The sequence below is a fragment of the Pyxicephalus adspersus genome, chromosome 6 (genome assembly GCF_032062135.1).
Source record: "Pyxicephalus adspersus chromosome 6, UCB_Pads_2.0, whole genome shotgun sequence".
NCBI classification, from domain to species: domain Eukaryota; kingdom Metazoa; phylum Chordata; class Amphibia; order Anura; family Pyxicephalidae; genus Pyxicephalus; species Pyxicephalus adspersus.
Genome location: NC_092863.1, coordinates 10757027 through 10782241, shown reverse-complemented (window position 1 = coordinate 10782241; position 25215 = coordinate 10757027). Strand labels below are relative to the sequence as shown.

The 25215-nt window shown below is 40.2% G+C and overlaps 2 protein-coding genes across 3 annotated transcripts in view; one reads left to right on the top strand and one right to left on the bottom strand.

Moving 5' to 3' along the window:
• Nucleotides 1-6035, bottom strand: part of LOC140333097 (serine/threonine-protein phosphatase 4 regulatory subunit 1-like) — a 34009-nt gene extending 27974 nt beyond the window's left edge. The window contains exons 1-2 of one of the 2 annotated variants that reach the window (XM_072414508.1): nt 5943-6035; nt 3794-3838 (exon numbers count right to left, since the gene is read on the bottom strand). In XM_072414508.1, coding sequence (XP_072270609.1) covers nt 3794-3838; nt 5943-5949 — 52 coding nt within the window. In that variant the 5' untranslated portion in view covers nt 5950-6035. Of the gene's footprint in view, nt 1-3793; nt 3906-5942 lie in introns of those variants that run through there. The other variant, XM_072414507.1, reaches the window with a different exon arrangement.
• A 2069-nt stretch (nt 6036-8104) lies between these two features.
• Nucleotides 8105-22578, top strand: RAB22A (RAB22A, member RAS oncogene family). Its single transcript, XM_072414506.1, has 7 exons — nt 8105-8243; nt 13457-13536; nt 14539-14620; nt 14915-14986; nt 15633-15739; nt 16370-16479; nt 17063-22578. Exons 1-7 carry the CDS (start codon nt 8208-8210, stop codon nt 17155-17157), a joined length of 582 nt encoding a protein of 193 aa, XP_072270607.1. The 5' UTR covers nt 8105-8207; the 3' UTR covers nt 17158-22578.
• The last annotated feature ends 2637 nt before the right edge of the window (nt 22579-25215 follow it).

The window sequence follows — 25215 nt, the reverse complement described above, 5'->3', positions numbered from 1 at the left end:
GTGACATTGGTTAAGTATACATGGTTCCCTTCACTTAAGCCGAATGAGATCACATCAGCAGCCATAAAGCAACAAGGCTCAGTGTGCTGCAGTTCCATCATGGCTAAAAAGTCAAAAGAAAAGACAACTATGCCTCAAAATCCATTGAAAATGGCTGCCTTTTTTGTTTGTTTTTTTTTTTGTTTTGACACCACTGAAGGAGAAATTCCTCACTTTATGCGAGGACAGGGAGATCTCTGGACACTAGAGAGAAGTCTATGGACACACGAAGCAAGAAACCCAAAAACGAAAAAATGCAACTTTGTATGTATACAAGTTTCAGATAGAATGGTCCCCAATGAAAACCTGAGACAATTTAAAGCCCAATTCCCCAACAATATGTAGTACAAGAAAAAATGACAGGGGTTCTGGTCTTTCCCCACCTTATAGCAGCAGAATAGAGAATATATTGGAAAATGAAAAAGACTGGGGTTTTGAAGGCAAAATGTGTGAATGTAATAAAGTACCAAGTATACATACAATTATTGGTCAATGAGATTCAAATACAAATACATAATATAAGAAGAACATCCCCATTGTTATCATCATGGGCATGATACCTTGACAACTAAACAGCTAGGAAAAGCTCCATAAGTAAAAACCGTCTCAATACCGACGCATTTCGCCGATAGGCTTCTTCAGGGGATATATTGAGAGCGTAATTGTTGAAAGAGGTATCATAGCTTAGGTAGGGAGAGGAAACCCAGAAATTGACCTTACAAGGTTAATGTAAAGGTCATAGAGTGATCTTAGGAGTGGATAAAGTTGTAGCGTAGTATCTAGGCTGGCAGAGAGACTGGCTGTGCTGCGTGTGTCTCTCTACACACAGTAAGCCCTGAAGAAGCCATTCGGCCAAACGCTTCGGGCTTGGGACGGTGTTTTTACTTATGGAGCTTTTCCTAGCTGTTTATGTATAGTTGACAAGGTATCATGCTCATGTCAATTACAATGTAGATGTCCTTCTTCTTATAAAAGGTCTTTGAATCTCATACTGGAAAACCCCACTATTTTCCATTTTTTCCTATTTCAATTCAATTTGGGGCCGGCATATTATCAAATACACTATGAAGGAAGGGTGTCACCCTCTTTATAGGGCGTATAGCAAAAAGAAGGCCATGCTTATGCCCCTTGTCACCCTCACCTTCCTACTCCTGCAAAGAAATTCAAACCTCCATCTCCAATGTTTCTGGGTGGTATGGCCAGCATCACAATGTCTTTGTGAAAAAGGTGAAAGCTTTCAGTTCTGTCAGTTCAGCAGAAAGGTATGGTGATGCCCGTTGCCAAGCAGAAGACATATGGCAGTGCTCAACCCGGAAAGCTGGGTGGGAAGAAATTGAAGGTGGGTGGCAGCCTCTGTATTGTGACCCAACTAACTGATAACCACCCAAAAACAGCCGGGTGGTTGCTGAAAATAGCCGAGTGGTGCGCCCAGCTAAAAGGGGCTAGTGAGAACACTGTATGGGAACCAAAGGTTTCCTGGCACACAGATGGCTTTAAACATGATCAGTCACTTCTGTAGCTGTTTGAACATTACGTAAACTGGTTTCTTTTCCTGAAAGTGGAACTATAGTTTCTCAATTTAAAACTGCAATCAGCCAGGATTTTTATTGCTAAAGGGACAGGAATTGTCCCTTCTGCAGTAAAACATAATTACCTGTCTGTTTGCTATCTTTTTTCTTTAGGTACACTGCTGGGAATGAACTCCAGCATGGAACTTTGTTATCCAGGCCTGGCCATTCAATGGTTACAGATTGGGAACAGGCGAGTGTAAATAAAAAAAGGAATCAGGAGGTAAGGATATTTTACTGAAAAAGGGGACATTGCCTGTCTGTTCTGCAATAAAGAATTTGCCTGGTCTAAACAAGGTTCGGTTCAGTTCAGCTTTAAGAATAATCATTATTTCATGCAAAGTGCACTGCTCCAACCTTCATGGTAAATGATTAACACTGGTACCTATAGATACCTACATGTGATTCCAGAAGGAAATAAGGTCAGAGTCAATAAAAACACAAGGATATCAGCCTGCAGTTGGCTCCCATTTTCCCCACAGTAAGCACAACGAAAATCACAGATTAAAAAGCAATACAAAAGAGATTGCATGAGTAATAACAGACACGTAGCCAAAATATATTAAACACTTGGAAGAAAGTCAGTTAAGGGCTAATACAATGGAAAAACAGTGTTTTAGCTATAAAATCCTCTTTCAAGAAGGGCTGATATGCTGACCTGGACAGTTTTCCTTACTTATGATTATTTAGTAAGAAGAGGAAGTATAGATGAGCCCTGACAGGACATGGTTCTTTTTATCTAATTGTACCTAAGTTCACATACTACTGGCTGCCCTCTGTGGGCTTCCCTTCTCTCCATTATCTGCAATGTCTTTCTGCAGCTTACCCACCTTTACTCTGTTTGTGATTCAACTACAGTATTAGCAGGGATTGGAGAGCAGTTAAGTTTGTATAGCTTTGCAAACAATGTAAAACAAAGCTCTGATAAATTATATACACACCACTGACCTTAGTGTTTAGGTGTAAGGCCCATGCAGGCCCCCATAGCATCCTGTATGTACCTTACCCCTTCACTCCTCCTGTGGGGAAGAGGTCCTGTGTAATCTCAAAGTTGTCCCCACAGGGCACAGAGATATTATTCCTGCTGCATTTTATCTGTACCTTACCTCTGCTCCTCTGGTGCTTGGTCCATCCTTGCCAATGGCCCTGTGTAAGCTCAGACTGGTATGACTTGAAGCTTACACAAGGCAGAGATCATTTCTCCACTCATTGGCACAGATGGACCAAGCGCCAAAGCTGTAACATGGGCAGGACGGGAGTGAACATCATGTTTCTGTATACCTAGAAGTACTGGGTATCGCTCTTTGTTCCCCAGGTGAACACATTTTGCATCAGAGCAAAAGGAAGTTAAAATTTACCACAAACGAGCTGGAATTTAAATTAACCAGTTGCTTGATCCTGCATTAGTAAATCATATGGTCACTTTAGGAGCCAATGGCTGAGTTTGTTTTGTATTTTCACAGACAGACTTTCTTTTAGATCATGAGAAAAGGTTAAACCTTCTATCAGGTTTTTACTGCTTTCTACTTCTAAACTGGAGACCTTTCATTTCCTGCTGCTGTGCCCACAAGGGCATTATTGTGGCCCGAAATTACTGTTCCCCATCAGACGCATAATAATTATTTATTTATGGAGGAACTGCTTAAGATTAATGTCGGAGTTAATTGTTGCCCAATACATATGCCAATGAACATAAAGTATGGCTATGCCAGAGGTTCCAAAGGTTAAAAAAATTATTTTTCAATTTGTTAAAGCGACAAAAGCCAATAAGGAAATAAGCTATAGTGCAATGTGCAAACACATTTGGTCCATGGCACATGTATCCCGTCCATCACTTTTTTAGACGGTTGGTATTAATTTTTTTATTTGGGTTGGTCTACCTCCAGCCCAGATGATGCATTTCACAATGGCCAATTTTATCCATAACAATGTCAAAAATGTGCACATACACTGGAGAACTTTTTTCTTTTCTTTCTATATGACTAAAGTTGATACTTTGGTTAGGGTTTCCCTTATCTCAGAGTTATTAATGTCTTATTTCACAACAAATGAAAAAAGACAATAGTGGTGGGGTAATAATAAGACTTGCAACGCAGGCACTGGAGGAAGTGGACAGCTGCAGGAAGTGTTGTGAAGGAGGAAGTGGTAGCGCACGATGACGTACTGCCCCAGCAATACAGACTTACAGTCATCCAGATCATCTTGTAGGTCCACAAAGTAGAGAGGAATCCCTGAGAGGAAACAAAGCAGGAAGTCAGCAAGACAGTACACAAGGGGGGCCATGAGAATAAATTAAATTTAAAAGAACGGTCAATTATATCTTGTGTATGCAACATATAAGGCGTGTGTGTGTGTTTATATATACATATATATATATATATATATATATATATATATAATATATAAATGGATTTGAAGCCACATCTCCATTCAGGTGCATATTATTTGGGTTGTTTAATGGAAATATTGCAGAGGGGACAGGTGTTGTTACCTGCCTGTTTGCAATGGTATTTGAAAAGGACACTGAGCATGTGCAGCTTACTATGCGATGCTGGGAATAAATGTCATTCTGGCTTAACCAATCAAAATGGTCAAAGATTCAACACCCAGAAGAGAACCAGGTGAACATGGCAGTGCCTGCAGTGGAGCAAATGTATGTTTATTTAATTGTAGAAGAGACATTGCCTTTATGGAATAAAAGCCCTGCTTGGTCACAATTCTTTATTTTTAACATTTAGCTCCACTTTAAGAAGCTCTACACAGGAAGTGAAAGAAACTGACAGTGCCAATGCCAACCCCCCCTTCCCCTAACCTGACTGCTTTACACTTGGCTTTCCCATGCCACTCCTTTTGTGCTCACCACTACAACACACCTGATGCTCCTGAGTATGAAGAAGCATGTGATCACCTTCCATGCTTTGTGCCCAGGCACTGTCATGTGCCAATGGGGGTGACGTCAGCGCTTCCTCTCAGCTACAATACCGGGTAATTGGATGGTTGGTGCAAGAAGAAGGGGGGGGCGCAACTCTCACTTCTTAAATCAAGGTATATGCAGTAATGTGGATGAATCTGTCTGCACAAATACACACTTGTGCACTTCTACGAATTACAGTAACTCATATAAGGTGCAGTACTACGTACAACACAACAGCGGGCCAATGTTTTCAATCAGTGCAGGGTTTGCTGGATCACCCAGGTTCTCCCATGATAGTCTATATTTTGCAGTCTTGCAGGGGTTTAATAAATCAGGCCCGGAAAGCACATGTGTACGAGGGCCCCTAACAAGTACCGTTTTGTGCTTTGTCTTTATTAAGGAATAAAACAAAATGAAAAATGTTTTCTCTTTCAGACATAGTTGGGTTAGGTTAGACCCCATATCGGGTATGTATTGCTGTCTGTGTCCCTGTTGTGAAGTTTCACCCTATTTGTCCGGATGGAAATTCTATAATTTGAGTTGTCAGCAGCATAAAGTGAAGTCTCACCCTGAACTTTATCCATTCAGGCAGATGGTTATTGTAGAAACAGACAGGTGATGTCCTTTTATACGTACAATACCACCACTTACCTGCCTGATTGTGCCGGGTATATGTGAAACCCAATACTTGCAGCTTGTATGCCCCGGGGATGGCATTACACCAGCCAAAGTGTCCAAAAAAAGAAGGCGCCATGGGAGGGAGCACAGAGGGGTTTAGTGCCACTTTAACAAAAGATTTGGGGGCACGTGCTTGCAGGACACTTTCCTAATAAAGCATTTCTACTACCGTGCTGAAAATGACTGTCATAGGTATGGGGGGGTCTAAGATGTTATGGAGATTACCCAATATTCAATTTATATAATAGACTAATATAAGCAGGCTGACCGCCCTGTCATATACAATGTAGGGACTCTGTACAGCACCACAGCATATGTCAGCGCTATAGCAATACATAGGTGTATGGACATGTTTATTTATTACACACATATACATATACATATATATATATATATATATATATATATATATATATATGTCATGGCACAACAGCATTATATGAATTGGTCACGTGACTGTAATATATATACATGTTATATATAATACACACACACATTCTGTATGGCCACCTACCCCCTACAGTGAGTGCAGCAGCCATAACAACAGCACTCCATGTGAAGTTCCCTGGAACAACAATGGCTCCCCATAGTAAACAGCAGCAATGGCAGACAAAGAAGAAGGGACATCCCACAACCCCCTACCCAGCACACCACACACAGCCCACACGACACCCCACCACATGACACGGCCCAGCACAGCAGTAAAGAAGCCCCGTGTCTCATGCAGCTCACACTCTACTTACCGGCCATCTTGAGGGCTGAGCCGGGAGGACGGAAGCGCGTTCCCGGCACACAAGCGCGTCCCCGAACCCGGCTCTGCTCGCGCCGCGCGCACTGCGTGAGGGCTGCGGCTGCGGGGTAGCGAGAACGCGCACGGCGGTGAAGGGTCGTCCGTCACGCGGAGCGCGCGCTCCCCCTAGCGGCCTTAGGATGGCTTTGCAGATAGTTTTTTTTTAGTGTAACAGTTTTTAGTGTGACAATTCTTTCCCGGGTCACGTGACACAATGCAATATTTTTCCTTTTATATTAAATTCCATTCTTATTTTTTTTTTTTTATAATAACTGCAATACTCCTCTTTGCTGCTGTCCCTCCTGAATGGCTCTATGTCAGCACATGTTCACTGCAGCAGAATCTGATTGGCTCCCAGTGCTGGCCCCTCCTCTGCCAGCCTACCACATAGACTCTGATGCAGTGACTCTCCAGACACATAATCTTGTGATGGACTAAGAAGTGATGGATTGGAGTCCCCTTTACAGTACATGAGCTGTCATCAGAACAGACACCTGTCTACCTTCTATGATGGCAATATTTAGGTAAATGGCGCACATGGATCATGATTTATTATAGAGCGGGAATGATCACCCACTAACCATCTCTCTTATTATGTTTCCTTTATAACAGGAGATATGTGTATTCATCCCTGAATCATGGCTTCCTCATCCAGAGAGAATGGCGGAAACTCCCATCACTCTGGAGAGATTTCTCCTCACTTCCTGTTATGGCTCTGGGGCAGGAAGTAAAGGGAAATCTCCCCAATGGAGGGATAAAACCTTGGAGGAGTTCTATGTATCGCTCAAAACTTTATTATGAAGATTTTTATTCCCCACAGGTCTAATAATCCTCAATAAACAGAAAAGTGAGGTGTGAGTCAGAGGATCGGCCAAATTCCTGCACACTTCCTGCTGACGCACAGGGTGGGGACACAGGGCTTTGCCAAAACTATCATTAGTGGTTATATGGTGACACAAGGGGAACAATAACAGTGTAATATAAATAGAAAGGTACGGCAGGTGTGCCAACACATCCCAGCCCCATCTATGGGTGTCACAAGGACAGGAAGTGGGAAGAATCTTTCCCATGGGGGTCACACAAGCATAAGAAATGATTTTACCTATAATAATGTATGTTATGTAAGGTAACTAAAATTGGAAATTACAATCCCTTCCCAACAAATCTAAAGCACATGGCTACAGATCAGTTTATGATCACACCCTATGCCCCCTTTGGATTGTTCTTACTCTCTGTGTGCCCATTAGGAAGATTTACAATCATGATTTTCCTCTGGGATCATTGTTACCAGCACTGAAAGTGATGAGAAATCCAAACTGTTGTCACTGGAACAGGAAGCGAGGGTATATCCCCCAGTAGAATTTCTCTCACTTCCTGTTGTGTCTTTGGGGCAGGATGTACAAAGAAATCTGAAATTCCATCCAGAGTATAAAAGAATGATTCAGCAATAAGTTACAGTTTTAACATTCTCCCGGTGATCTACCTTACAGCATTCCTGGCTGGTTTGGAAGCTGTGGGCATGCTGGTACTTCCAGTTCCCCCTATGTAGGGCGAGTAATGGGAGCATCAGGCCTGATGAGGACAATGTGGGCGTGGCTTGTGGGCGGGACTTGTGCGGGGAAACATGGGGCCGGGTTTAAAAATGTAGGCGGGTACGGCGGTAGTGACGAGTGTGGGCGAGGGAAAGAGGCGTGTCCAGTAATATGCGAACCGCTAAGTGAGCGATCTTAGTGGGCGGAGTAAATGGAAGATAGGACAGCATGCTATTGGACAAGAGCTGACGAAGTGTGTCTGAGTAAGGGAAGGGCGTGGGGAAAATGGGAGCCAGTAAGAATAATATGTGGGCGGTCCCTGTGCGGGGAGATTAAGGGGCGGGGTAAATGTAGGATAGGAAAGCATGCTATTGGGCGGGCTGTGTCTAAGGGCGTGGTAAGAAGGCGTGTTCTGGAAGATTGGAGCCAGTAGGAATGATAAGTGGGCGGTCCTTGTGCGGGCAAAATAAGAGGGCGGGGTAAATGTAGGATAGGAAAGCATGCAATTGGGCGGGCTGTGTCTAAGGGCGTGGTAAGTAGGCGTGTTCTGGAAGATTGGAGCCAGTAGGAATGATAAGTGGGCGGTCCTTTTGATGTGGGCGTGTCTAGACTCTTCAGGGCCCCGGGAAGGTAGAGGTGCTGCAGGCCGGAGATCCGCTGCTGGTTGTGGGCTTGTGTGATCTGCCATGGCCCTGAGAGAGCTGAAGGTGTGCCTGCTGGGGGTGAGTGCTGCGCGGTGTGTGTCCTGCACGGGCCCCATAGCTGGGCAGGTTTATCTTATATATCTCTTTATGTAATAGCTATGACATCACAGCCGGCTCCTGTGTTTGCACAATATCAAGATAAACACAGATCTGTACCAGTCTATAACACGACAATACTCCATCTCTGTAATGGTGACTTTATTTACTAACACAGCTCGGGAAAAAGGAAAGAGCCTGCGTTGCCCATGGCAACCAAAATCCAGCTCTCTCTCTCCTGATCCACGGTGCCATGGCAACGTGTACCCCAGGTTGCTAGGCAACCACTGCCACCATTGCAGCTAATATTATATAGAAATGTGGATTGCAGAGTCTAGTGATAAGAAGATATAATAATGAGAGGAGTGATGGAAATATCAGGAAATAATTGGCATTGCTTTCCTTCTGGAAATGTTTGTTGCCTGGCTCTCATGCTCTCAAAATCATTCCAGTTCTCTAAAGAGTTCTACAAATCTTCCTGGTCCATGTGTTTCAATGGCAGTAATTGATTCCCCCCAGGGAATGTTTGAGGGAACACTGATTCACTGCTTTGTAAATAAGGACAGAGATCCAGGAACTTCCCATCAATCCGGCCATGCACAGACCATAGGAATGAATGGGGGCAATAAGATCCAGGCATTCTACCAGGTAGCTACCACTGGTGGGGGAGGGTTAGGACGTAACTAAAGTAGTAAAATATTGCAGCCAGGTTCTGTATTGTATAAGAGACGCGTGGTGTCCATTCCGCAATAAAACATTCACCTGTGTGTTTGCAGTCTTCTCTGTAATGTACACACGGTAAGAAACGGTTCATGACTTCTGCTTTTCCTATAAGTTCTGCGCTGTACAGTCCCTAAAGATAACACTCCCCTGAGGAAGCCCATTGAGGCGAAATGCGTTGGGATTAGATTTGACTTATGCGGTTATTTATTCTAAATAGCTAGAACTTTATATCCAGAGTGGATATATTTCAGTCCAATGCTGAGAGAACTAGACTGGACATATTAATGCTATATGTGACATGTATGAAACCTATTCTGTATCAATACATAATCAATATTTGCATCAAATAACCTTGGAGCCAGAACCTCTTTCTTTTGTTGTTCTTCTCTTTTTAAATTCTCTGTAATGTACACCGAGCTGGGCATACATCAGTCCTCACATAGAAAAGAATAAACGCCACTAAGTGGCCAATCAGGACGGCCGAAGATCCCTAAGCTAAAAGAGACCCGGGCCAAGGTGCGGGTGATTGAGCGAGGGGCGTTTAGATAAAAACAAATTACAACAGGACTGTAAAGTTTATTTATTGAAGAAATATCCCCTTCCTGCAATAAACAACCTGCCTGATTGCCTTTTGGTAATGTTTAGGCTTAGTCCCGTTAACAAAGTTGACCTTTAAAGAGATCCTATCACTAGAGCAGTGTTTATTGACCTTTATAACATAGAGGGGGGGGGGCCCTTAAAATAACTTTCAGGTCTTCAGGGAACCCCTTCTATAATAACTATATCCACATCACAAAGTATATGCTGGTTATTGGCAAGTATGGCACTCTTACAGACCCCCAGCAATCTCTGGAGGAAACTTGGTTGATAAACACTTCTCCAGACCACTGACATCAGTAATGTTCTCATTAGATTATATGAGCATTTATTGTTTTATATGTACTGTATGGTATTTATCTGGAAAAGTCTCCCATGTGTAGACATATAAAGGCTCCGAGACTGCAACTTGGTGCCACCATGGATGAGATGTCTGCAGCCCCCTCGGGTGAAACTATAGGAGCCATTCCCAGGCAGGGTTACTTGGAAGTCTAGGGTTCCTCCAGAGGTTGCAAGGGGTTTCTTGAGCTGATGTTGTTTGGGCAGTGCCTGCCTAGTTTCGGGTCCAACACCATTAGTCAGAGCCATAGTCACGATGTCTATAAAGATGGAATTATAAACCACCACTTTGTTCACTCAAAAGCTACCAATATATTATACCCAATGACCTCCGCATATTACTTTTTCTAGGTGTTCCTTAAGACCTGTAAATAATTTCAAGGGTTCATCTGGGGTAAAAACTTTGAGAAACACTTTTCTATAGTATTTCTCTTCTCTCCTGACAACTATATAAAAGGTTAATTACAGAGCGGTAGAAGAGCTGGGTCAGCACAGCACGCTCAGATTAGGGTATGCTTGCTTGCAGAAAGAGGTCATACCAGGAATTTGGATCTCCTGAAGTTGTTAGAATTTCCAGCAAGACACATTGCAAGTGAATACATCAATGTATAGAAAGAAAAGTGCTGTGATCTAAAACACTTCATTTTTTTATGCTGGAGTCTTTTTTGCTTTTTTATGTTGTCCTTGAAGACTATCATACAGGTAGATAGACTTTGGAGAAGGTGGCTTCATTTACGGGCTGATTTCAGCAGAGGTTTCGATGAAAGCATTGACTGGATCTGCAGCTTTTTATTCCTATTGTGTGTATGTAGATAAATAGAGGTAATATAGAGGTGAATGTGTTCACTGCCTAAGGACGCAGTACAATTCCATACAGAACTGTGTAATCTTCTAGGGCTGTGGAATAACCCAGCCTAACGATCAATGTTTGTGGTTTGAATGTACTACAGATGGCTGATGGATATAAAACTAGTGTTTAGGGTTAGGAAAACTGGAAAATGGAGCATTGGATAGAGATGGAAACTCTTCTCATAGACACCTACATTGTAGCCTGAATGCTTAGGTGGTCATCAGTTGACTGACTATAACCCACCATTCTTGTTCTTCTTGGAAAGACCAGTAATGAAGATTCCTTTAGTAGATTAAACGTCCACTAATACCACTATACTGCTTGAAGTAGGGGCAGTTTTGTCTAAAGAACCCATGTCACCTTCTATGCTCACTCATGAGATCCTGATTGGCCATTTAACAAGCTCAACAATTTTAATGTTGGGGGGAAGACAAGGTATTTAACCCTGTGTTATGGATCTTACATAACATTAGGATCTGAAGGTGCACGTTGGAGGTGAGTATCAGTAGGGAGGTGGCTCTATTAAGGTTGTCAATGTGGCAGGGCTCTTTAATGATTGTTACAATTATTATTTATAAACCTGACAAGTCTTACCAGTCCAGAACTTGTATAATACACGGAAACATGGATCTGCCCAGAATCACTGTTGCCTGTAAACTGATATTCAGGGAACACTGGGTATTAAGCCCCGTGAATAAGCAGCCCAGGGATTCTCATATCTGACCACGGCGTGCTGTTAGTTGTCTTTGAAGCCAGATTTGGACTGTACAATGTCAAGATGTGATCCTGTCCACATATAATAAAATAGCCTGGAGAACCTAGCTGCATGTAACGAGATAAAGGAAGTAAAAATTCTCAAAGGTTTCCCGGCTACCATGATCAGTCCACAAATCAATTTGTTTTCTAGCTACTTGTTACCTGGAGCTGCTCTTTACAGCTTTTTGCCTAGGCAGCACTTGTTAAAATGAACATTATCCTTCTTCAATCTAAATATAACTGTGAATGTTCCCGTGAATCAGATGGCGGTGGTTTGTTTGTGTGTATTGCCTCTTGACCCTCTTTCATGCAATATCATGACAGGGACGTGTTGTAGCCATGAGTGCACTACAATGCTGATTTACATTTTATCAAGTGCAGAGCAAATATTCCCTTCAACTGCATTCCTAGGGAGTATGCTAGGGTGAAAATATGTGGTAAGGAGATATTTGTTATCTACAGCAATGCAGAACTCTAGTCCGTCTGTTTAATTGACCAGGAACTTTTTCCTCATTGGTACATTTAGTTAAAGCTGTTGTTACTGTTTTTTTTTTTTCAATTTTGTATTTGTTCTTTTTTATCATTTTGGGTGAATTCTTATACATAGATTTCACTTAGGAGTTCATTCAGCGATCTCTGCAATACAGTTCCTGGTTTCACCCATCTACTAATAAATGACCAGTAAAGTTTAAAAGCTCCTTCTTGCCATAAATTGTTATTATTTTGTGTTTTTTTTATAGCGCTAACATATTACGCAAGTCCATAGTCATGGACTTCTCTAGAGCTGCTCCAACTCTCTGGAATGGTCTTCCTCGCCCTATTCGGCTTGCTCCTACTTTCTGCTCATTTAAAAGAGCGCTCAAAACTCATTTTTTCAAACTTGCCTACCCATCTTCTTCTGTCTGCTAAACCCTCATTACTTCCCACCACTACATATCGCCCATCCTATTGTGTGTGGAATTCCCCCACCTACTAGATTGTAAGCTCTTCGGGGCAGGGTCCTCTCCTCCTGTATCACTGTCTGTATTAGTCTGTCATTTGCAATCCCTATTTAATGTACAGCGCTGCGTAATATGTTGGCGCTATATAAATCCTGTTTAATAATATTAATAATAATAATGTCACTAACTGCTCCTCAGAGGGGCAGCCCCTACCATAGTCATATGTCATTAATGTAGTCCAAGGTCAATTTGGGGAAGCCAATTCACCTAACTGCATGTTTTTGCAATGTGGGAGGAAATTAGAGTACCCAGAGAAAACTTGCACAAAAAAAGGGGAAGAACACACAAGCTTAATGCAGATATTATCCTGGCCGAGACTCAAATCTGGGATTTAGTGCTTCAAAGGCCAGAGGGCTAAATTCTAATCCATCATTCCACCCATTTTATTATATAATATTCCTATACTCCCAGCCCAGAAAGTCTAGATCATGTGATCAAACATACTCATACCTTCTAGGAGCATTGTGGGTGTTTTGTGCCATCAGAGACTGCAGAGAATGTGTCCTTACCAATCATACACTGTCTGATAGAGTATAATAAGAGGATCAACAAAGCACAGTCATTGTGCTCAATTACTCGTCAGAAAGCTAAAAATTCCAGATCCAAATACTAAAATGTAGTGAATTATCTATTCTAGATGTGTTGATAATTGAAATATATCAGACTAAAAGAAAAGAAAGTAGTAATAAGAAATTCTAGGCGGGTGGCAGCCCCTGTATTGTGACCCAACTTTTAAGTAACCATCCAAATACAGCCAGGTGGTCACTGGAAAGTGATGTATGGTATGCCCAGGGTGAATACGGTGTATGTTATATTTAAATATGGGTTAATGACCAGCTCTAACTTTACCTTCCCTTGTCTGTGGAATTTTTATGGTTGGAGCTCTTACAAAAAACTTCCCTCACTATTTTTACTCTTTTTTTCTGCAGGACACTGGTGTCGGAAAATCTAGTATTGTCTGGCGGTTCGTAGAAGATAGTTTTGATCCGAATATCAATCCAACAATTGGGTAAGGGTCCTATTTTAGACTGTGGCATTTTTGTAGTGGGGTTTGTGCTTTCTATGCAATGCAGGCAGGTCATGACTGGTGGAAAGGACTGATATGATGCTGCACATAACTTCCTGAAAACAAATACGGATAGTAATGTCCACATTACATTATTCATCATGATTGAAAGAACTGTAATCCAATGTATAAAAAGGCAAAGCCAGAGATGTTGATGTTAGGGAGGAAGGGAAAGGATGATGCTGGCAGTCCAGGAAATATGGTGGGCTGTATCTGATGTGATGAGGCTTACCTACACATCATAACAAGTTCACAGCGTGAAATCACTGTATGAGAGGACTCTGTACAAGACTGGAAGTAACCCCATAGTTTAGCTTTGAATATTATTGCTATCTAGGATTGATTTAATTTTGGAAAGCGTATTGATTAGTAACATTCTTGTTGGGTTTTGTATTGCTTTCTATGTTCTGATTATTAATAATAATATTATTATTATTATTATTAATAAACAGGATTTGTATAGCGCCAACATATTACACAGCGCTGTACATTAAAAAGGGGTTGTAAATGACAGCCTAATACAGACAGTGAAACAGGAGGAAAGGACCCTGCCACGAACAGCTTACAATCTATTTCTCTTTACTTCCTGTTTCAGAGATACAGCAAGAAGTGAAAGGAAGGTTATGGTATATTTAGGATTTCCCATGTGAGAATAAATACAGCTCACAAATGGGGAATTCCAGAGGAATTAAAGAAGATGACTATTCCGAACAAAAAATACAAACCTGATAGAGATTCTAATTCTTCCACACACTATGCTTATATCTATAAATATTATAACTGCATGCTTTTTACTGAAGCATTTCTATCTGCCTGTAAGCTGCCTGACCTCCTTACACTTAGACAGGTTAGGTAATTGACAGGATAAACATTGTCAGATTCCAAGTGACCTCTGACCCTCAGATTGCCATGCCAGCTCCTATAATTTCCTATGTATTGTTTCAGGGCTTCCTTTATGACCAAGACTGTACAGTACCAGAATGAACTCCATAAGTTTCTTATATGGGACACAGCTGGACAAGAGCGGGTAAGCTATGATACTATGATGTGTGCATTGTGTACTGTATTATTATTAATAGCCAGTATTTAAATAGCACCAACATATTATGCAGCGTTTTGCAAAATCATATCACTGTAGTGTGTATTTAAGCGTCTTTAAACAAGGAAATGCTTTTTTATCTTTTTTACAGAATTTACTGTCAAACCTTTATGGAATTTTCAAAGATCTATCAATCGGTTCATCTTATACCCATTGATAGTGGACTTATAGTTCCATTTTTTTCTCATAACATATAAAGTGGTCTGTCTTCTTTCCTTCTAGTTCCGTGCCTTGGCTCCTATGTATTACAGAGGATCGACGGCCGCAATCATAGCATATGATATCACAAAGGAGGTGAGGAAAACATAAATCTGGGCAGGGATTTGTCTCTTTTACAGTTCAGATACAGGAGGAGGGCAGTGCCAGAGAATCCAGTATGCAATCATTCTCTCCTGCTACTTTATAATTATATGCAGTGTACAAATACAGATTATTTGTGCATGTTTATTTAGGAACCAGTGTCAAGAAATGCCTTAAAGTGAACTTTCCTTTCATTTCCCTGCTGCTCTATTTTATCCACAGGGAGCCAAAAAGAATACTGTTGGATATTAAAATATACAGGATCTCGTCTCGCTAGCCCCATTTAACAGTGCTGGGTGCCTGAGATGTCAATCAATAAAAACAAGTTCTGTTACCTGGGAGAAAGAGGATTTAGTCACATGCTCCCAATATTCCTCTTTGTTCGCAATAAATCAATGAAGGAAAGCACATTAAATATGTTCAGCAGGAAAAGGGGCCAGAAAAGAAACCTGAAACAAGCAAAGGGTCACTTTAGGGTAGTTGAACCATCCTTGTACATCCCTCCCCATAGTGAGAGATTCCTTTTACCTTTTTACAGTTTGTTTGTAGGCTCGATGTGGTGTCACTGTCTGGTTTCAGTTCTACATGGCTTTCTGTGAAAACAGATTTGACCTCCCTCAAATCACTCTGTCTCTTTCAGGAAACATTTTCAACATTAAAGAATTGGGTAAAGGAGCTTCGTCAGCATGGGCCCCCCAACATCGTGGTGGCAATAGCTGGAAACAAATGTGACTTGAATGATGTCAGGTACATCTGGTTACCCTCAGTACAAATATTGCTATCCTACATGAGACTTTCTCTACCCCTGTATGAAATCTTTTATCTGTGTGTGCATGTAGAAAACACTGGACAGGTGATTTGTATAGAAGGTTTACCCTAAAAGTGTCCTGGTTGATGGGGGTTTACTGAGAAAAAGTGAGAAGTAAGGAAAGATGTGCGGGGCTACAGTTTTGGGTATTTCTCTAATACCCTTTCCCAATCCAAAGAGAATCTGTACAGGGAAATTAAAATTCCTTTTTATTCTCTATCCACGCTGATTCTGTGTTTTTGCTAAATTTACAGTTGACAGACATATATGGCTTTGCTAAATACTTAGTAATTGTGTTTAGAGTTTTAGCAATTCACTTCCCCATCACAGCAGATAATCAGGAAGATGATAATGGTATTTTCTATTGCAGCTCCAGTCTGCTGATTGGACCATACACATTCTTAGTCCATTTAGAAGGGAGGTGTCCTAGGAAGCTGCATAGCTAACCTTGAAAATAATGATATTGCCATTACATGCAAACTGCTGTTCAGAGTTCCATAAACCACAACTTCTCATCTGATATTGTAAGAAACCTTCAGCTTTGTTAACTGTATTCACTTTCCTTTCAGGGAAGTTCTGGAAAAAGATGCTAAAGATTATGCTGATTCCATTAATGCTGTGTTTGTGGAGACAAGTGCCAAGAACGCCATCAACATTAACGAGCTATTCTTAGAAATTAGTAAGTATACAGGCTGCATCTTTAACAGCCAAGTCAGCTTTATTTACAAGGCAGGTTGTCTGTAAAGAGAGCGTATGGATAAAGGAACCAAGTCCTAATAAAGCCCACCTGACCCATTTATATTCATGGCTTGGCATTATTGCCCACCCGATCCATTTACTTTCATGGCTTTGCACTAAAGCTCACCTCACCCATTTATGTTCATTAAAGTCCAATCCGTTATGTTCATGGCTACACATTAAATCCCACCTGGTCCATTTATGTTCATAGCTATGCATTAAAGCCTACTTGACCCATTTACACAGCACTCCTACCACTGCATTTCAGTTGTTGGTTAATGTTGAATTGTATGGCATCCACGTTCTCGCATGACTGTGTTTGGACCTGGCGACTGGTCACAAAGGCCAGGGACTTGAGCGCTGCATTATGAAAGTAGGGCACATGCTCCTCTATACTTGGAAACATTGGCAATTTTGCACCAATTCCAAATGGGCAATGGGAAGAATGTGGCTACAATTGATCGATGTTGGGTTAGTCGGGAGCAAGGTGGTAAAGTTTCTTTAACTCTTCCGCTTTGTTTCAGGTAAAAGAATCCCATCAGCCAACACCAGCGCCACTTCCGGAAAGGGATTTAAGCTTCGAAGGCATTCCTCAGAGACGGAGCAGCGATGCTGCTGACCATATGGAATACGGGACTGTTTGGGAATGGTGCCTCCACCAGTCTAGTTACCACTATGCACACAGTGTGTACGCTTCCTCTGCTGTAAGCTTTCCACAGAAAGGGAAAATATTTAGACGCCGTCCGTCTATTTTTTTTTTTTTTGCTGTAGCTTAGAATTTTTTTTGGTACTCATGTTGGATGAATCTCTTGTTCTCCCTACTTAAACCAATACTCTATTCATCTTTTCATGCTTGTCCTCTAGGAGGACATGGAGGCCATTCAGATGGAATACTTGGACTGTAGCCATTCCAATACTTACAGATGGGCCTGATCATAATTATAAGATAGAAAATGAGGGATTTTATAAAAACAAGTGGGTTAGTTATTGCTGCATTTTTCTAAATAGTTGACACCTACTGGAAGCTGGCTTGATCTAGAAGGAAAAATTGATCGGTTGTGAAGAGACAACATAAGCATGATAAGACAGTTTTAGATTGTGTGTATACTGATAAAACCATTGAAAGCATTAATAAGAATATTGAATAGGACAGATCGTTAAATAATTCAGCTAAACACTACTTATATATTAAATGAAGAATAACATAACAAGTTTAGAGAAACTTGTTTAGAAAATCCAGAACCATCTGTTTGACAAATATATATATATATTATTTGTTTTGATTTTATTTACTACCAGAAGTATTAGGACATTTTTGTTTGTGTGGTTGATACATTGTACATGGTAACAGCTCAAGGTTCCTGAAGCAGTTTCTGGATTACTCCCTTAGAAGTACAATGAGTTGTCTTGTACTCCTATTCTTTTTGGATGTCAAATTTTAAATCCCCAGATAAAAGACCTTCTTTTGGTATACAGCATTTTTATTTAGTACTGTTATACAGAATTCATTTTGGGGCTAAAGTTGACTTGACTTGAAAGTCAGCCCTCCAAGCATCAAATAGTTAGTTAGTGTTCCTTTGCTCTCCTGCCACTTTGGATGCCACTGACAGTGGGAAGAAGTCCTATATGAGCTCCAAAATAATTCCAGTTGGAGCTTACACAGTTCCGAGGAGCCATTTCTTTTTCCTTCGGTGAGACAACACTGGGCCAAACACCAAACTTCAGAGCTATTTAAATACCCAAAACTATTGGGTATTTCCCCAGCAAAGGCATCATTAATAAATGCTTTAGTGGTATTAAATGAAAGAAGTTGCTTGTAGTCAAACCACCTTGACATCTACAAAAAGGTTTTAACGTCTATATGTTTAGAAAATTCAGTACATTTGAAATAGTTTGGCCTGTGAACTTTGCACTGGTTTAGAGAAGTCCATTTGTTACAGCACATATGAAAGGTGGGTTTAGAAGTTGGCTCATTGCTTGTCATTCAGGATAGTTGAAAATAGTTTGCTCCTTTTATCTGTAACCCTTGATTGATATGACATAGCAAGGAACTACAAGAACCACTTCAGTAAAAGCCCACTAGTCCACTAGTGGTAAGAATTATTTCATTTCTTTTTAGTCTTTTTGACTTTTCCTTGACAAGTTTTTTTGTAAAGAAATTAACTGCACAAGCCTTTTCTGTGGGTTCATTTTTATAATTCTTCTCTGATGTCATTTGGATGGTCTGTTGATGGACAGCTGAAACAGCTTACTGACAAACAGAAAAGAGCAGAGGCGTGTGAAATTATGTCATGGTTGGTTGTCAAGAGACAACTCACACTTATATCGCATCTTAGCTAAGTACATGCAAGTGGATGAAGCATAAATTATCCTGATGACCAACTGGTCCAAAAGTCATTGGTGAAGGGGTCTTGCCAAGCTTTTATTAAAGTAAACTGTGTCTTGGAGGCTTTTACTTTGTATTTATTGCAGTTCCCATCATGATTTGGCCAAGTAGAATAGTGACAGGTGCACTTTAGCTTAGGTTCTGCATAGAAAAGCAGTGCAAGTACCACTTTTTATCCTGTGTGTTCCACCCAGTCAGTTACCTCCTAAAGGGAAGAATACATTTTTGTTCTCTGTATATGATGTCATGTTACCACTTTTATTTTTTTGTATTTGTTACTTATATTTATGTCCTATCAGTGCTTCTCTTTTTGGCTGTGTAGCTTCCTCCTATGGTTGGCTGTGCATGTGTTCTGATTATATGATCCATATGCCTGCCTAATATTGCAATTGGATCTAGGAAAATGACTGACGGGGTGTTTTGATTGCTGAGGACCATCAGGTTGAAAAAAAAATGGATGCAGGATGTATGAGTTTTCAACTTCATCTTGAGTCTGGCAGGCAGGCATGAGACATTTGAATTGAAGTATTTAGAAGAACACAAGCATTTTTAATGGGCAGATTGTATTGCTGGATATAAGGTTGTTAGTAGCTTTTAAAGAGAACCTGTGTGACATTTTAAGTAGACAACTTAAATGTACACCTTGCAAAGCAGCAAGGGATGTTTCATTATGCAACCACTGACTTCAGATCCTGGAGCGGCCTCCTTTTTCTGGCCCATGTGGAGCTATAGATTTGAATACAGCATTCACATTAGAGATAGTTAGGCAGTTCTGCCCTCTGCAAGATTTCTTGTTTGAATATTGTTAACTTTGAACTGTTTACAGGTTTAGTCTTACACAAAAAAAAATTCATTGTTCAATTGCTCTTTGTGTAATATAGAATCATATATTGCCAATTGTGACACTTGCATGATTTTGCACTTTCACATACATTCAGAATGCTAAAATGTGGTTGTGTGTACAGTTACAGAATATTGATTGATGAAACGACTAGTTAGCAAGTTCACCTATGAAGAATAGCTGGTCTGTTCTTTCTTTGGTGGGTTGTAGAACTTTTCATCCAATGTAATTGTGATAAAATTTACATTTTCATATGCCACTTTATAGTTTGTTCTTACAAACCTATGAGAAAGTTTTCGCTAAAAAGATTCCCCTTGACTAACTTAGAACTTTTTACTGATTTGTTGGTTTTAGCTGTACGACAACTTGGATTAGCAGATTGCTATGTTAATAACAGTGATATTTGGGCAATTTTTGAGGAACAACTTGCCCTTTTTTCACCTATTTTTATTGGCAAGTTTACCTAACATTTGTCTTTTAATGTCAAGACTGTGTTCTACCCAGTCCTTTTTAGCCTGGCGCACCACCAAGCACTTTTCCAGTAACCACGGGACTGTTTTTGGGTGGTTACTGAAAAGTTGGGTCACATTACAGGGGCCACCACCTGCCTACAGCTTCTTCCCACCCAACTTGAAAATCCTAGGTGAAACCTGCAAGAGTTGCAAACAAGCTTTGTCTTTTTGCATTTGTCAGAAGCTTCAGTGAGTTCCCATCAACCTCCCACTACAACCAGTGAACAATATATGAAAAGTGCAATGGTGATTGTAAGATGTATGTAGAAGACAAGGTAAAGGGGGTGGAGCTGGGAACTATTAAGCATATTATTATTATTATTATTATTATTATTATTAAGCAGCTGGTTGGTGATTCATATGTCATGATCCAACCAAATGAGAAATAACAGTTTTTTTAGAGCTGACCCTTTAATGTCCCAGGTTATCAATTCTAAAGGTAGCTTTTAGGATCTGAACATTACAAAAAAAAACTGCTTGCTTGGTAAATCAATATTGTTTAGTATAACTTTATTAATGTTTAATGTGCTTTTATTTACATAAGAGCTAGCAAAGTTACCATAGCAGCTGCAGAACAAATAGCCACTGCAGTGACTGGAGTCAGTTCCCCGCCTTTTGTCTCCGGCGCTAAAAGCTGCAACTAAAAACCAGGCCAGGCAAGTTTACCCTCACGTGCAGTTAGCTGACTCATCCGTGCCACTTGTGTACTGAAAATCCAGCATTTTTTTAGCTTGTGGATCCAGCAAAATCATTGAATTTGATTACAGAAAACAAGGAAGCGTCTTTTTGAGAGAATTAGGGAGGAGCTTGCAAACCTGGCAGCTAACCAAATGTAAAAAACCCATTTCCTGTGAACTACCATTTAAAAAAGCAGCTATTGGCATCTGAGAAAAGAGGTCTAAATGTACAGTGGGGTGTTTTAAGAATACAATTAAGTTAAGGTGGCCATAAGCATTGGAAGCTGGCCCTTTAATTTAAATAAACATTGACTTATGGATCACTCAAGCATTGGAGTTTATGATGATGTGTTAGAAAGAGGGAAGAGCAGCCAGAAAACTTCATCACAAACTAATCCCAAGAGGAGACTGTTCATCTGAAAGTATCTAACATGGCCAATTATTATTCCTCTGAGGTTGGCTTGCATACCCATAGACCTCTTACCCCCCACTAAAGCCCAGAACTCTCCTAAATTATAAAGTCTGCAAGCTAAGGTGTGGAAAATGTGTTCCCTTGTTAACATTAATAAACTTCAGAGTCAGTCAGCTAATTCTTACACCGACTGCCCTTTGTATGATTTCTCTTTCGCCAAACTAAATGGGCATAATGACATATTGCTTATGGTTAAAAGGAATGCAAACATTCACATAGATCTGTTATTTCATGCTCTGTCAGTTGCTGGGAAATCAGATATGGAAGAACAAGCTAGATATGCATTTGTATATGCAAGAACACAGATATGCTATGAAACTGCCCATTGGTCTGAAAGAATAATGGAAGCATTCATATAAAATGCCCATAGGTAGGGCCGACCCTTCTACAATGTACCTGTTACCTAGGTGTAAAAAAACTGCATTTTAATGAGGATTTTCTCACTTCTCAACAAGTAAAGCTTAATAAGTAGGCAAATACAAATCTTTTTATTGTAATTTTATCCCTGCATAATTTTAATTTAACACTAATTATTCCTATACTTAAAGTCAAGGTGGTCAAGAAATCTAATTTTTCTGTCCTGATGTATTAAAATGTTTTGGTAAATCGTACTTGACATTTATGAAGCGTTTTCACGGAGAGCTAATGTTGTATTTGTATCCCCAAATAAATAATTCTGCGTTTGTAATATTATATACATATATATAGTCAGAAATCAACACTACAGCTGTCATAGGTTCCTCTCTCGTTGCCAAACCATTCATTTTGTTTTTTTGATGAATAGCCCCAGTGAAATACTGATCTTATGAAGTATCAGCAATGTTACCTAGATTACTTTATAGGTGATTATCCTTTAATTCTATTTGGGTGATCTATAGATTTGCCAATCTTCTGCTTGACCAACAGCATATATTTTTGTTCATGTTTTTAAGCCGCAGAGCTAGAAATAAAAAAAAAATGTAATTTTTGTACTGCCAACTTGGGCTGGCCCCAAGGGAAATGTAATCATTATTAATGTGTTATGTGCTATATGTTATTTTTGTGTTTATTAGCATTTATGTGGAAAGAAAAAGAATAACCTTTTGACTGCAAACTATTTTCATCTTCTCTGTTCTTTGCTGAAAAAAAGTAAAATAATTTCTAATAAATGCATTTTGTCTGTTGAGCTTTTATTGTGTAACTAAAATTGTTAAGGACAGGTTTGGAGGTGGGGCACAGACAGTCTGAGGCTGGTTTTAAACCTGATCTGAATGGGATCCCCAATAGGATGACTACCTTTATCCTTGTTTTAGTGCCTGGAGGGGGACAAATAGAGCAATAAGGACTGACAGAGCATCTAAAAAAGCAGGAACCCATAAAATCATTGTCAGGTCTTTGAGAACCCCTATACAAGTATTATTCAGAGATCAGTGAGAAGAATGCCACTTCCAATGGTGGTCATTGGGCAAATCAATTGGTGGTTCATAATTTGAAAGATATTGGCTCTTTGCAAAATAGAAATATGAAAACTCAATAGCCCAGTGGTAGTAAAATTAAAAAAGGTGAAAAACTAGAGTGTGTACAGCAGTCTACCAACATCATTTATTGACCAAACAGGAAAACATTCATGGTCATTGTTGGCAGTGAATGGTTCAATACCTCTTACTGAGACCTGCTATTACATTTGGATATTTAAGGATTAGCACTACAGTACCAGGACCAAGCAGCTGCCAGAAGCCACACAGGATGGCTTGCTCCCCCTACAAATCTAAAGCATTAAAGTGGAACTAAAGTTTCACTTTTAGGTTTCTATGACAGGTCATTATTGTAGAAATAGAAAGGCGATGTCTCTTCTACAATAATGTGTGTTACCTGCCTCATCACTCCGAGTTTCTGGTGTCAAGGATAAGCTATGCATGTGCAGCATCCACTCTGGATGCCAGGGAAATCTGACAATCCCAGCCTCCCTTGCCTGTGCTGGGATGAATGAACTCCTGCACACCTTTGTGGGTGTTATGTCATCCCAGCAACACCAATCAAGATGGTCTATAGCGGCGGTCGCCAACCAGTGGTCCACAAGAAAGGTTTGGTGGTTTGCAGAAAAATGTGAACATTATTTGCAAAGTTTATGTTTTATTATTATTAAAATAAAAAAAGTATTCTAATAAAACCTTAAATTCTGAATGACAATTTTCGTCTTTGTACTGCACTAAAGTCACGAACTATACTGAAGACGGAAAAACAAGGGAGGCGCAGCGTGACGTCAGTGTAGTCAAGTTATGTGAGGCAACTGTTGCCGAGCCGTACGTGTCAGTATTGTTTCCACCATTACAACAGTCACCCCGCTCCACGAATACCAATTCTCATCTGATTGTTTTATTTGTTTATTTCTCAGATGCTCTTTTAGGTAAGTATGACCTTAACTGTGTAATTTGTTTAACTGGTATTTTTTATGGCATCAAATAATTTGACTTGATAACTATAATTTCTTGTTTGGTCCTAGGCTAGGTACACACGTGCAATAATTATCAATTGAAAACGAAAAATCAACGATTATTTCCGATTATTTTGAATATTCATTGATTATAATATAATTATGATTATATTTATAATTATGATTATATTTGAACGATCGTATTGTGCACAATTCTGTACATGCTTTAACGAACGATTGTTCAAATATAATCCACCAATAATGCACACACACTATAAACAATTGAACGATGCAGGAAGTACTGTGTACCGGAGAAAGTGTACTGCAGAACAATCCATGATCACTAAAGGACCGTACACACAATAGATAGCGAATGATCATCGGGCAAACTGATCCGCTGGGACGGTCATTCGTTTTCAGCGCGATTCCCCGTACGTCAGCATTGTTGACCAGTCGTTGTGCTCTTTTTTTTAACAATTATCACATGATCTGTAATGGATCATTTGTTTCCAACGAAAATTATTGCATGTGTGTACCAAGCCTTAGATTTGAATGAAATAAACCCATAATGAGAAAAAGCAAACAAAAATGTTGCATTTCATTAGTAATACCAAAGATAATGTAACTAATGATAATAGTAACAATAGTAATACTTCACTTACCCGTGAGCTGATCAATGGATAAGAGCCTCCACAGTCCTCGTCAGGCACTATTAGGAAGATCATTATTTTACAAATGTATTTATCTTTTCAAAGAAAAAAAATTCATATTAATGGTCCGCGGGATTTAGAATTATGAATTTAGTGGTCCGTGAGGTTGGGGACCGCTGGTCTATGGGATGAAGAAAAGAAGAAAGATGGCGGCCCTGTGCCGGTAACGTGCGTAGGTGAGTGATATGAGTTTCTGCTTTCTTTACCCCTCCATTTCCTGAAAAAAACAATCCCAGCACTGGACAGACGTTCCGACATTAGTTTTTAGGTGGACCTATAAGATTTTCCCAACATCTTTAAACCGTGCCAGAAAAAGGAAAACCACATCTGGGGTGCAAACAGATCTTTTGGGTGAGATGCAATAACACACATTATCTCAGCCCACATTACATATGAATCTTGTGTGTGCATAAAACAGCTGTAGGAAAATATGAAATAGGTGGAGGAGTTATAATATTTCTTGATGGATTGGATGAAAGACGTTGGACCGATCAAAACAATTCTAATTTTGTCTATTAGGGAATTTGATCAGGTGTGCTCCTATTTATTCAGGAGGGGGGTATCCGTAGGATAAAATAAAGGTGGTACTGTGGATAGGGTAGGTGAAGGTGGCGGGGCAGCAGATCACTCCATGCCCTCAGGTACCCCTGGGTGCTGGGATAAAGC